The sequence below is a fragment of the Cucumis melo genome, chromosome 7 (assembly GCF_025177605.1).
Source record: "Cucumis melo cultivar AY chromosome 7, USDA_Cmelo_AY_1.0, whole genome shotgun sequence".
In the NCBI taxonomy this organism is placed as follows: Eukaryota; Viridiplantae; Streptophyta; class Magnoliopsida; order Cucurbitales; family Cucurbitaceae; genus Cucumis; species Cucumis melo.
Genome location: NC_066863.1, coordinates 2,279,205 through 2,292,197, shown reverse-complemented (window position 1 = coordinate 2,292,197; position 12,993 = coordinate 2,279,205). Strand labels below are relative to the sequence as shown.

The following is a 12,993-nucleotide window of genomic DNA, read 5'->3' as shown; positions in this document are numbered from 1 at the left end:
TATGTTATAATACAAAATAATTTATAGATATAACAAAATGCGCATTACTTACATAGATCGTCCCTTTTCACTACTAAAAAAGTTTAATAAATATATTTTTTAAAAAAGAAAAAATTGTCACTTCGCATGGTATGATTGGACGATTAGTAAGATGTGCAATGATATGAACTCTCCGACATGCACTAAATATTTTTCTAGCCAAATTTAGATTTAGTTTTTGAAGTCTATATGCCATCTTACAAAGTTTACTAGATTTATTTCTTTAAAACTTTGGCTATATATCTCATTACTATCCATAAAAGTGTTGGATTAATTATCCAAATTTAATAACATATAGACCAATGGCTACAAGATTTTTTTAGCCTAATTTTTAGGTAACAACAACTCATTTTGTTAGCTCATTTTAAACTACTTTTAGGTTGTCTTCCCATGTTTAAATAAATAATAATAAAAAAAGGTAAAATGAAAAAGTTTATAAAATATAGTAAAATTTTCAAATAGAGTTTAAGGAATGGGATAAATTTTGCTATATTTGATAAATAATTTTAATATTTTGCTATTTTGAAAATATTTCTAAAAATATTAAATTTTTATTGAATTTTCAAATTTCATCATTGATCACGGCTAATAATAGTGTCTCTCTTAATTTAAATCATATAGAAAAAGGTTATTAAAAATTAGGTTACATAAACTATGACTAAGTTAACTTAGTCGTTCAACAATAATTGGCAAACACTCGGACCTTTTTAGAAGTCGTCTTCAATTTCATATCCAAGAAAGGGATCTTCGACCTCGTCGGGTACGTTTAACTTACCCGAACGAGTGACATTAACATAGTTCAAGGGAAAATGAGCAGAAAGCCCTGGAATCAGGAGTCCAACCAACCTTGCACCCTTCATTAACAAACTCTCATAGTAATCAAAACCCTTCACAAATGGGATTATGAAACTCCTAATTAGCTCCCACCATGCACTTAAATATTTGGGTATCACCCATAACAACGAGAAGTAGTTCCTGTTTGGTTGCTCCTTCACAATCTGCACCCAACCAACAAAATATTATATATATTTTTAAAAATGAATGCTATAGATTTTCAAAGAAAAAAAAAGATATGTAATCGTATTTATCAATGCTTCTCAGGTAGTGATAGAATAATTTATCGTTTGAATTTGTTATCTTACCCTTCCTTTGTAAAGGCTGTTGAAGTAGACACATCTACCGAAGTGTTTATATTTGAAAAGGACGGCATCAGAAGGAACTCTGGGCACCAAGTCATAAGAGTAAACATATCTATGATACTTGAACCCATATTTTTGGACACAATTAACCATAAACTTTGCAAATTGTTGGTCACCAACTCTTGGCTGCCCATATGTGTAAACGCTATCCAATTTCTCCAAAATGGTTGACTCGTCATGTAGGCTCAACACAGTGACAAATAATGTGGCTAAAGCTCCACCTAAACTGTGGCCAGTGAAGATGAACCTTGCCTTCTCGTTGGCTTTGGCAATGTCTCTTAGTTGTTTCCTGAGGGTGTAATATGCAAACTCATGTGTTTGAGTTTTGGGAAGCTCCTTCGGCCATCCTGTGGCCTTCTGAAGCCCTAGGGCTTTCATGAACCCGCTGTGGATCCGGCCCACGCCCTCGATCTCGTACCTGTAAATATTTTTGTAATGTAATTCATTTTGGTGAATCATACGAATCTTAAAACATAATTTTTTAAAGAAAAAACTAAACATTGAGATTTAAATAATTGATAATGTAATGTAAGCGTACCAAGAGAGATCAACATCGACTTGCCAATCGTATGCGTCAAGTGGGGAGGTGCCTCTAAATGCAACAATTACTACATTCGGATCTATGGCTGTGTTCTCAAACGTAAACGCCTGAGTCGTAGCTTTACCCTGAAAATCTGAACAACAACCACAATTTCATATATAACAGTTTAATATTATTATTTACTATACTCTATATATATTATATCTGTCTTACTTTAATTAAACAGATTTATTTTTCTTATTAAAACTATGTTCAATTAATTAAAATATTTCATAATAATAAAAGATGATTGATTTATATGTTCAATTTTACTCTTTGCGAGGAATAATCCATCATATAAGCTGAGTTATTCTCAATTTTACATTTTTTTAGTTTATAATTTGAAGAATAAAAACCTCTAGCTAAAAATTAAAATTAAAATTAAAAAGACAAAGAAGAAGAAAAAAAAAGTCATGTGTTAAAATTAAAGGAAGATATACTAGAAATTGAAGAAGTCTTATCAACATTTTCAAAAATTTAAAACTGAATATCAAAATTGAATTCTTCTTATTAATCAGACAATTACTCCATTTTCAAAAATGAAAAAAAGAAAAAAAAACATGTCCAAGATGACAGGAGAAATTTAAGGTCAACCTAAGTAATTGGTTTGGTTGAAGACAAATAATCTTGTGAATCTTATTTGTCGAATAAAATTAAAAATTAGGCCTTCTCTTGTCAACTATATATATATATAAAAACCTTAGACGAATAACCTCACGGCTCTTTCACTGTTTTTATTCTATGGTCGCTTCATTCTTTTTCATTATATTTTTTTTTTTGGAAATAATGATAATTTTTTTTTTATAAATATTATATCATAATCAATATTCCTCCACTAAACCAACATGTAGTTATAATTAATAGAGTATTATTAATCCACTTGAAGTGGTCAGCTTTAAGACCCAATCAATTAATTATAATTAATTCAAAGTTAATCTAAATATGGCCTTTAAAGCAAGCTCAAAAAGTCTTACCATTCCAAAAATTGAAGTAACCCAGCAACTTCATCTGCAAGAGGGAGGGAAAGAAAAGAAAAACAATAATTACCACACCCTTCTAATATTAATTTATAATCAAATTAATTTTTAGTTTAGATCTCTAACATATTTTTTTTATATTTTAATCCAACTTTCAAATTTTAATTATTTCTATTATCGTTGTTCATTCCTTCAAACCAATCTTTACATTTCTTGTTTGGTAGAGTCAAACTTTATTTCTAGACGTGTGTAATTGATTAATTACTTTTGTGAGTCATAGTTTAATTATATATAGAAACTTGCAAAGGCTATCATAGTACATTGACTAATAATTTTACACGTTGACGATATAAAGATGTAAGAGATTATTTAAATCCAACGGTTATACTGTAAAGGATTAAGTAACTACTTGTGAAATTATGGTAAACTAAAAGTAAAGGTGACATCCATTCGTCTCGACTAAACTAACATCGAACCAACCATATCCAAATCGATCTTGATCATGAAAGAGTCCAAATTGATTATTAATTTAAAAAAAAATGTTAGTTAGTTTGGATTTTCACAAAGCAAACTAAACCTCTCCTCATCTTCAACCACCACCTTTAGTTCGATCGACTCGGTTTTTCAGTTTATCCTATCTATTCTCAGTTAAAGGTATAATATAAATTTTACCTTCCAGCGATCATTTACAACGGATTGGACAAATGGTTTGGATTCATAAGAGATTTTGGTAGCCATTACAGTTAAAGCACTGTAATATCTGAAACTCTTTTCAGATTTTATAGACGAATCCAAATCTCTTCTCCAATCTGCAAATCCCACCACCGATGTATACTCACTCGAATCTTCTTTAATCTTCACAAAACCCTTTCCTATACGAAATTAAACTTAAATAGTTAATTGTTACATCACAAACAAAACAAAAACAAAACCCTCGTAAGTTAATTAAAATGTAATAATAATAATAATAATACCTCTGAGAATTTTGGAGAGAATCCCCAAAAGGCCGCCGTTGAAAGAAATAAAGTTGAAGAGTTTAAGAAGAAATGCGTCTAATTTAGCAAGAGGAGTGGCAATGAGGGCTAAGATGAACTGAAGCAACATGGACACGAAAATTAGCCATCGATCTGCGAAGTTTGTGAAATAATCTTCTTTGCCATATGGACAATCGATGAATTTTTTCTTTCTTAATCCAAATGGAAGTAAGAATAGAAACAAATCCAATAAATTTGCATTTTCTGGCTTCAATATCACATAATTTTTACTAAATTCATTTTCCATCAAAACCATTTTTTTCTTTCCTTTTTTTGTTATTACTATCTCTCAAAATTTGGAAGAAGAAGAAGAAAGAAAGAATAATATGTTGTGTGTAAGTTTGTAACCTAAAACTTTGGTTTATATAACATTAGAAAGGTGTGGGTAAATGACAATTTTAGCCTTCACTAAGAATAATGCTTTGGGGTTGTTTTGTATTCCTTAAACCCACATTTTTTTTAATATAAGTTTTATATATTGAGGTGTGAAAAATGAAGCTTGTTTGACCCTGAGTTGACCAATTAGCATTATATTACCCTCCTGCTTATGTTGATTAAACTTGGATCATCGTTGTTTAAATTATTTAGATTTTGTTTGATAATTATTTTATTTTTATTTTTATTTTTGAATGGTTAAAAATTAAGTCTATTTTTAAAATATAATTTAATTTCAAATAAAAAAAATGATATTTAAGTATATATTTGGGATAAATTAAAAGTTTAGAATAAAAATAATAAATTTGATCGAATTTAAGGATAATGATTGGATGTTTGAGTTGTTTTTATTTATATATGTCGATTTATATATTAATTTGACTTCAATAAGCTTATTTGTAATTTCTAATCTTTTTTAAATATCTTTATACTTTGTGGATAAACATTACTTGTATATAATATTCATTAAAACATCATTTGGCTATCTTTTTAGATTATCACAACACTTTAGTTTATTTATTTACTTTTTTTTTTTTTTTTTGTATAAGCAATTAGGGCTTTTCCCATAAAATTATATAATATTGAAAACAAGGGTTATAATTATTCAACATATAACTAAAAAAACCATAGTTTAGTTTGCCCCTTAACTAGAATTACTCCAATTTATTGGATTAGGAACGCCATTAAATTATTAACCTTTATTTATATTTTGATCTATGACTTGTCCTCATAATTAATATTATTAGGGCATGTATTAAAGTCAAAATAGCTTGGTACAAGCAATCATTTATTCAAGTTTGGCATATGAATGAAAGATATGGTCTTAAGGAAAAAAATACTACTTATTAATTCTCATATGATCCATATGATTAATTTGTTAATAGAAATTATATTCCATAAACCCCATTTAGTTAATTTATGTTTTTTAAAATTTTTTTGAAGTTATTCATACATGATAGCTACATTTTTTTAAAAAAAATTACATATATATAAAAATATGATAGCTACTTTTTTTAATCTTGCTCTTTCCTTTTAGATCTAAAATAAACTTTAAAAAAATAATTTTCAATAAGTACTTTGTCCTTTGTTTACATTTAAGAGTTGGCATAATGTGAATTGTTTTGGAGAAGAGACTTTAGGGTTGCAAAAGTAGTTTAAACTTTAAATTCCCATCCACACGTGTCAAACATTTTTCACATTTACTATGTAAGACATTTTTCACATTTACTATGTAAGAGTTCGATAGGTAATAATAAAAGAGACTTTTTTCACAAATAGAAAATTTTAACAAACTATTTATATTCCTTAAAATAAAATTACTAAAAGACAAAAAATATTTTGTCTAAGTGTAAATATTCTATCAATCGTAAATTTTACACTTCATATTGTGTCAAACATAATTTGTCAGATAGTCTATTTTTGATAATTTTTCATAATATAAAAGTAAGATTGTTTTTCAATACAGTAAAATATTTAAAAAAATATCACGGTCTATATATAATAGACCAAGATTGATTGGGATATTCTACTATATTTGTTAAGTATTTTCAAAAGTTTCGTGATTTAAAATAATTTAAAAAAAAATATAAATAAAATATGTTTAAAAAATATTAATTAGTATATGTTAACGGATGTAAATACAATATTAATAACAAGTATTTTACCTCATTTGAAAATTTTTGTTATGTTTATTTATATTAAGCATATTTTAGTGGATGTGAACACAATACAATATTAATAGATTTTTATGTTTGAAAACATTCTTAATATATATCAATTGACATTTCAAATATTATATGAAGTTGAGCATTTTTTTAATCTAATAGTTATAATTATATTATAAATTCTCACACACCTTTAACGTATTTAATTAAAATGATATATATATTTAAATTTAAGCGAGTTTAGTTGAATGATAATTAACAAATCTTCTCTAATAATCTCCTCTCATAGGTTAGTGTATTAAAAAATTAAATTACCTTAAGATAAGTAAAAATGACTATAAATCAATTGATGTTTAAGTATATATGTATTATTTGAAGTTTTATCTGCTATCCTACACATTGATCTTTGTATTACAATTTTTTTATATAATTTTATTTTAAGACCCTTGATCATCCTTTTGTTTAGTTTAAGGTCACATTCCTTTTCAAAATCAAAATTAAAATTTATATAAGCTATAAATTATCTGTAATATGGTAGTTAAAATAACTTTCATATTAGGGTTTTTCTCTAATATTTTAATGGGATAATTAAAAAAAAAAAAATTGATATCCATTGGGATGTTTTTTCCCAATAGCTTTTCAAATATAACTTTCATATTTACTAATATATCAACAACTTCTTTCGGGTTTCACGAATCTCTCTCTCTCTCTCTCTCTTAGAATATCATATATTCTCTCACTCATAGTTAATTAAGTTTACCATGATCATATAGATTAATGCTTTGATAAGACATATTAATATCTAGTATGTATACATAATACATTAAGCATTCTTATAATATTAATGTTTAATAAGATAAGCAATTAGGCTACGAACAAAGCATAAATTTCATTTAAAAAAACTTGTAATTAAATGACGCAACATTCTCAATAAGATATATTGAACATTGATTAGTATTAGTATATGGTTGTTGATGATGCATACACATATATACTCAAAAGCATCCCTAAGTTACAATTATTATATTCTTCTTTATAATTATTATTTTCTCCTTTGTAGTAAAGGAAAAAATATCATATTTTCTCAATATGATTATCACACTATACTCAAACTCTGTTCGCGAGAAAGAGACTAAAAGAGTATTGAATTTGTGAATGAATTTTGTATTTTTGTAATAAATAAAGCAGCACACAAATCACGGTTTCATTTTAATTACAAATACAAATAATGACTTTGAACCATTCAAATATGTTATACAATATTGGGTTGTATTATTGTACGTTTCACGAGCACTTAATTAAATTAAACTTTATTCTAATCTTTTTATAAGTAAACCTTATTTTAAAATTAAAAAAATCCAAAAATATACTTTCGGATTTATAAAATTGGAGTACTTAAGTCCCTAAATTTTGAAAAATGGGATTAAGGGATATTTTAATTACTAAAATGATGTGATAATAATTGAATGAGTAGACTTGGATTGGATTGGATTAAATAATGACTTTCTTTTTCTATTTTTTTCCTCCCACGTGATCATTTAAACCATAAAAAAATATAGTGAAAATAAGCCAAGGAAAAATTAATGATCATTTCCAAAATTATTATCCATGCTTCTATAATTAAAATGTTAAAAAAAATCCAAGGATAAAGAAAAAAAAAATGTGAATATAGAACCATCGAACCAAAGTAAAAAAGGACAAATTAATAGTGAGCCAATTATGATATGACTTGTATCTTCTGTAAATATTTGTTCAAAACTTTTAATTTTCAAACTAATTGGGTGGGTGAGATTTATTGAAATGTCAGACCTAAAAGTTTAAATGAAAGATCTTTCTTTTTTTGTATTTACAATGGAATATAATTAGTCAATTTTTGTGTTGAAAAAATCGTCAATGGTCACTAAGTCCAAGTCCTCCAACTCATGGACTTGGACGCCCATGTGATCTAATATGGCACCCCTATTTCCAAGAAGCTTACGAGTTATGTATCTGCAGAATGAAACCATTGAGTTTAATTTTGAATTAATGAGATAAATAAACAATGAAAGAATGACAATGTTTGCAGATATGAGAATGTTGTTTTTATACTTCAAGATTAGTTTAAAAATAGAATAAAAAACAAAGATAATTGTTTTAAATGATAAAGTTTCTAAAAGGATAATCTATTGAAAATTATGAAGGGGAATAATCGACCAAAATGCACCTAAGATTGTGAAAGGAATTTCTGGGTCAAAATTGAAACAGAAATGATCCATCGAGCTTTGCTTTGAAATAGGTGTAAAGCCCAATTTGGTCGTCTGGACAATCCGTCAACAGTTTTATCTTTCTGGAACCTGAAGGAATAAGTATAAGAACTCAGATACATCTCCTACTTTTGCCTTTTGATGCTTTAATCTCAGACCTTTTTCAATCCATTCTTTCTCCTTGAACCCATTATTCAATTTCCCTTTTTATTTTTTTTTTCTTTTATTACCCTCACAATTAACAAAATGAGAACAAGGTTTTGGAGGATAAATATGCTATATGTTACGTCCTGATTAAACAGTCAACATGGATGCCAATTGGTTGATTTATATTTTAAAAAGAAACATATATATATATATATATAAGGATCCATTTGCTTGTGTGCTTTGTTTATTATTAATTCTAATACTAGAAAAATCTAATGATTGCAATATCTTGAATTCGTAATGATCATATATCAAGTTTTTGCTGTAAAGATTTTGTGTGATAGAAATCCTAAACCCTAAACTTAAATTGTTTATGGATTATGGATGTGTTAGTTATAATAATTTAGGTATAGAGGTTTGTTGCAGATTTGTGAGATCCAAAGCCTAAATCCATTTATGAGATGTGCGAATTTCTCCACTTGTATATGTTTATGATTATAGACCATCAAAATATTGGAAGTCAACTCTACTATGTAATGACCTTTAATTAGTAGTCTACGTCTTTATTTATATACTAATTTGAAGAAAGAGAAGTCGAGAGAGTCCTTTTTTATGTGAAAATTATAGTCCCAATCCAACAGAAATACAAATTCTTAGTATTCCAAAAATTGTGACATTGAATTAGAAGAAAACCAAAAACATAATCCACCAATTGTTATTAATTATCCAAAGGATGGCTATAAAATTATATAACGTTAGACCGTATATGCTTAATTTTCTATTCAATTTCAATTTGTATTAGTAATTAATATTTGGCAAGATGCACCGGCCCCTAAATAGGCTTTTTTTTTTTTGAACAAGAAACGGTGGGTCAGTAGGTGCACCCGGGCATCTCCACTAGGTGGACACCCCCTTAGCACCATCATCATACCCGCTTCATTAATAATATAACGTTAACAGTACACGGAAGCAGGAGAGCCCAAAACGAAAGACAAAGGGCTTGAGAACAGCCCCAGAGATAACAAAGTACAGACATAAAGCAAAGTAAAAAGCTAAGTAAAAGCATTAAGGTTTAGGGCTATGGAAGTAGCTTGATAATTTGTAAACAGTGAAGATTTACTGGTCCACAGTCCTGCAAGAGCTTTTATATTTTCCCATAAATCAGCAACTGTTTTTTCTTTCCCATTGAAGATACGGGCATTCCTCTCCAACCATATGTTCCAGAGGGCAGAGGCATAGGTATTGAAGAGAATGATATTCTTTTTGGTTTTCTGTTTCCAGCTGCACATGGTAATACATAGATCCTTTGGACTAAGACAGTTTACATTGCTGTTTAAGTGGGATGATATTAATTCCCAGATGGACTTTGCAATGGGGCAAAGGATAAAGAGGTGGATTCTGTCCTCGTCATTCCTTTTACACATCACACACTAGCTTGGTCTAAATAGGCTTTAAGTTTGAATCTTTCTCATGAAATTCATTTAAATTACTCTTACTTTTCTTAATTTCCGTTACACTAGTAAATATGGTAAAAATATTTAAAATATATAACAAAATTTTGAATTACGTTCATAATAGACTTCTATCATACTATATTTTATAAATATTTTGGTTATATTTGAAAATGTTGTATCAAATTTTATAATCATAATTTTGTCAAAATTTATGTATAATAAATTTTTTTAAATTTTAAATATTGTGTTAAGAGAGTCATAGAACATTAGGTGATATTTAATAATTTTAAATTGCATAGTTTTATTAACACAAAATTATATCAAACAGTATAAAACTCAAGTATTTATATCAAAGTGTATAAATTCTTTTTATAAAATTCATTTTTTTTGAATTTTTCTTTCTTTCTATTGAAATAAACGTGGTGCACTTCCTCATTCCTATAACTTGTTCAAAATTTATTTAGAAATCGATTCTGTAAAACATGTGTTTATTATGATTTTAATTTGAGATAGAAGGATTATATCAATTACCAATTGATCGAGCTTGCTTTTGAAAAGAAGAAAGAGAGAAAGAAAATAGTAGATGTCCTTTGATCAATGTAGTTTTAAACGTGTCCATAATTTTATGGAGCAAATTAGTTGTGAACATAATTGTAATAGCAACTTCTACATCATATTTAATACTGTCTCAAAAATGTTAGAAAGCTAGTATGAAAACAATAAAAGTTATCATCCCTATTTCCTTTTCTAGCCATATTTTTTATTTAAGATATTTTCAAATATAGTAAAATAAAAAAATAAAATTATAAACGTAATGGTTTTAATAGATGTTGACGAACATAGATAAACTCAGATGTTATTAGTTATAGACTAACGACGAACGATAGCAGTTTTTTTTTTTATTACAACAATTTTTCTTATTTCTTTTTACCTAAAAGTTTATCCATAATATTGGAAATTAAAAAATTTTGTTCATAAGCTGTGTCAGCTGTAATAGGATTAAAATTAAGAAATATAGAGAAGTATTAACGCAATTAATGCATAGCACAAAGGGCACCGTTATCTAATTAAAAGCTAAGCATCGGCGTATTTTACTCTTCAAAATTAATTTCATAACCCAATTAATTCGGTCATTTCATTTTTATTAAAAGGTAATTTAAGACTTCAATAATTTCCCTCAAAACTTTTATTTCCTTTTCTCTTTGTACGAGAAAAAGAAGAAAGAAAAAGTTGCTTCTTTCTGCTTTAATTTTAAACGTTTTGTAATTATGGTATTTTAGTTATCTTTCTAAATTAGAAGACTCCCCTATTAGGGGTGTTCTAAATATCCGAATAACTAGGACTATTAAACTCAAATTATAAAAATTTGGTTGGACTAATTTTTATTCTGGGTTGTGTTGAGAAGAATTTTTTAAACTAGAAGTATTATTGTTTGGTCAAGTGTGAATGGTAAATCTTTAAACGGTGAAGAGAGGCTACGACCAACTGGGAGAAAGAACCATATAATTGGAGAAAATATGGAATAAGGTGAGAAAAATGTGACCATTTACACCAAATATATGTGTGTCTGTGAATGAATGAGACAAAATTTAAATGGGTATTTTAAATCTGTATCTAATAACTATATTGATCATAAATTTTCATTCAACATTTATTAATGCATTCATATTCGATCACTTGAAATTTACATGTACGAGTTTAGCTACACAAGTATACCATTTAGTGTCCATATTTTTATAAATGTGTCCATTGATCAACCAGTAGCATTTTGGTGGTTAGAGATATCCATATTTTTCATTAGCGTGAGAGTGTGAAAGAATGACTTTTTAATTTGAAAAGTGTCTTACTATCTATGTAAAGTCTTAAAGAAATCGACCCCTAAAAAATACAAAAAAAAAAAAAAAAAAAAAACGTAAAAACAAATGGACACACAAATATATGAGTTTCATTAACGATATATTAGCTAATATTATTAGATACGATAATATTTTTAAATGATAAAATCGTGCCATTAAAATTAAAAGATTTACATAGTACACTTCTTAAAACCTTTGGTTGATCATTATAAATTAATAATCATAAATAATTAAATTATGTTGAATATTGGATAAGTTTCAGCCTCATACTTGGTAGCGTTATATAACCAATTCAAAAGAATTATAACATAGTTGTTGAAAAAGGTGCAACTTATGTAATAATGTTTAATTAGTTCACATAAAGTTGTATACTATACTTTGTATAATTGTGCCAAAGTAAGAGTGTGGTTGATGGATGAAGGTGTGGGAAATGGACTAATTATTATATAGTTTACTTTCATTTAATAGTTTTTAAAGTTTTAAAGGAAACAACAACAAAAAAAATTATAGAGAGGCAAAAAAGTAAGGTATAAAATGAGTGGGTCATCAAATAGAGAGTAAAGATTAAGCCTTAAAAGTAAGGTTTGTGTTAATTTAATCCCTTGAGTTAAAAAGAAAAAAATCTAACCATTATTTTTCTCTGCCATTAATTTAATGTTGGTCCATTCATTAACAACACTATTAATTATTCAACCATACTTTTAAAATTTTATATTTGTGGTGATCTCTCAACTCCAAAACGTAATTTTTATTTTGTTTGACATTTTGTTCAAGTTTGAAGTTTGGTTTCAATTAGTCATTTTAATGCTAGTATTTACAAGCTTAATCTATAAACTTTCTTATGAACTAAAAGTATTACATATATCCTCTAATTATTCTTGAACTCTTAAATTTTTGTTTCGTAATATAAATTCTTAACTTAACATTAAACGTCCAATTTTGTAACTAATAGTTGTTTAAAAATATTTAGTATTTTTTTTTTAAAAAAAGATACATTAAATCAGTAGGTATACCCGAACATCTCTACTAGGTGGATACCTCTTAGCACTCTCATCATCCCTGCTTCATTAATAATTGAAAGAAAAGTACATAAGCAAGATAGAATAACAAAAAAGGCTAGAGAGCAGTCCATAGATCATACCAGAAATCAAGTAAAAGCAGAAATATTAAGAGCGAGGCACAGTAGTCTGCAAAAAGCTTGGATCTACTACTCCAGAAACTTGTTGTTTGGTGTGCAAAGGAAAAGTCTAATTTCATTCTATTATTATTAGATATCGATGCTTCTCATAGTTCTTCTTAGGTGTATATCTCAATCACATCTATCTTGATTATTCCACATCTCTTTGATACTCCCATTTTTTTTTT

At 27.3% G+C, this 12,993-nt stretch overlaps 1 protein-coding gene across 1 annotated transcript; it reads right to left on the bottom strand.

Moving 5' to 3' along the window:
- Positions 1-568: 568 nt before the first annotated feature.
- LOC103493549 (triacylglycerol lipase OBL1-like) lies at positions 569-4,155 on the bottom strand. Its single transcript, XM_008454341.3, has 6 exons — positions 3,770-4,155; positions 3,468-3,667; positions 2,793-2,826; positions 1,777-1,912; positions 1,182-1,656; positions 569-1,037 (listed from the first exon to the last, which is right to left on the bottom strand). The coding sequence occupies exons 1-6, from the start codon at positions 4,083-4,085 to the stop codon at positions 747-749; spliced, it is 1,452 nt and encodes a 483-aa protein (XP_008452563.2). The 5' UTR covers positions 4,086-4,155; the 3' UTR covers positions 569-746.
- Between the last annotated feature and the right edge of the window lie 8,838 nt (positions 4,156-12,993).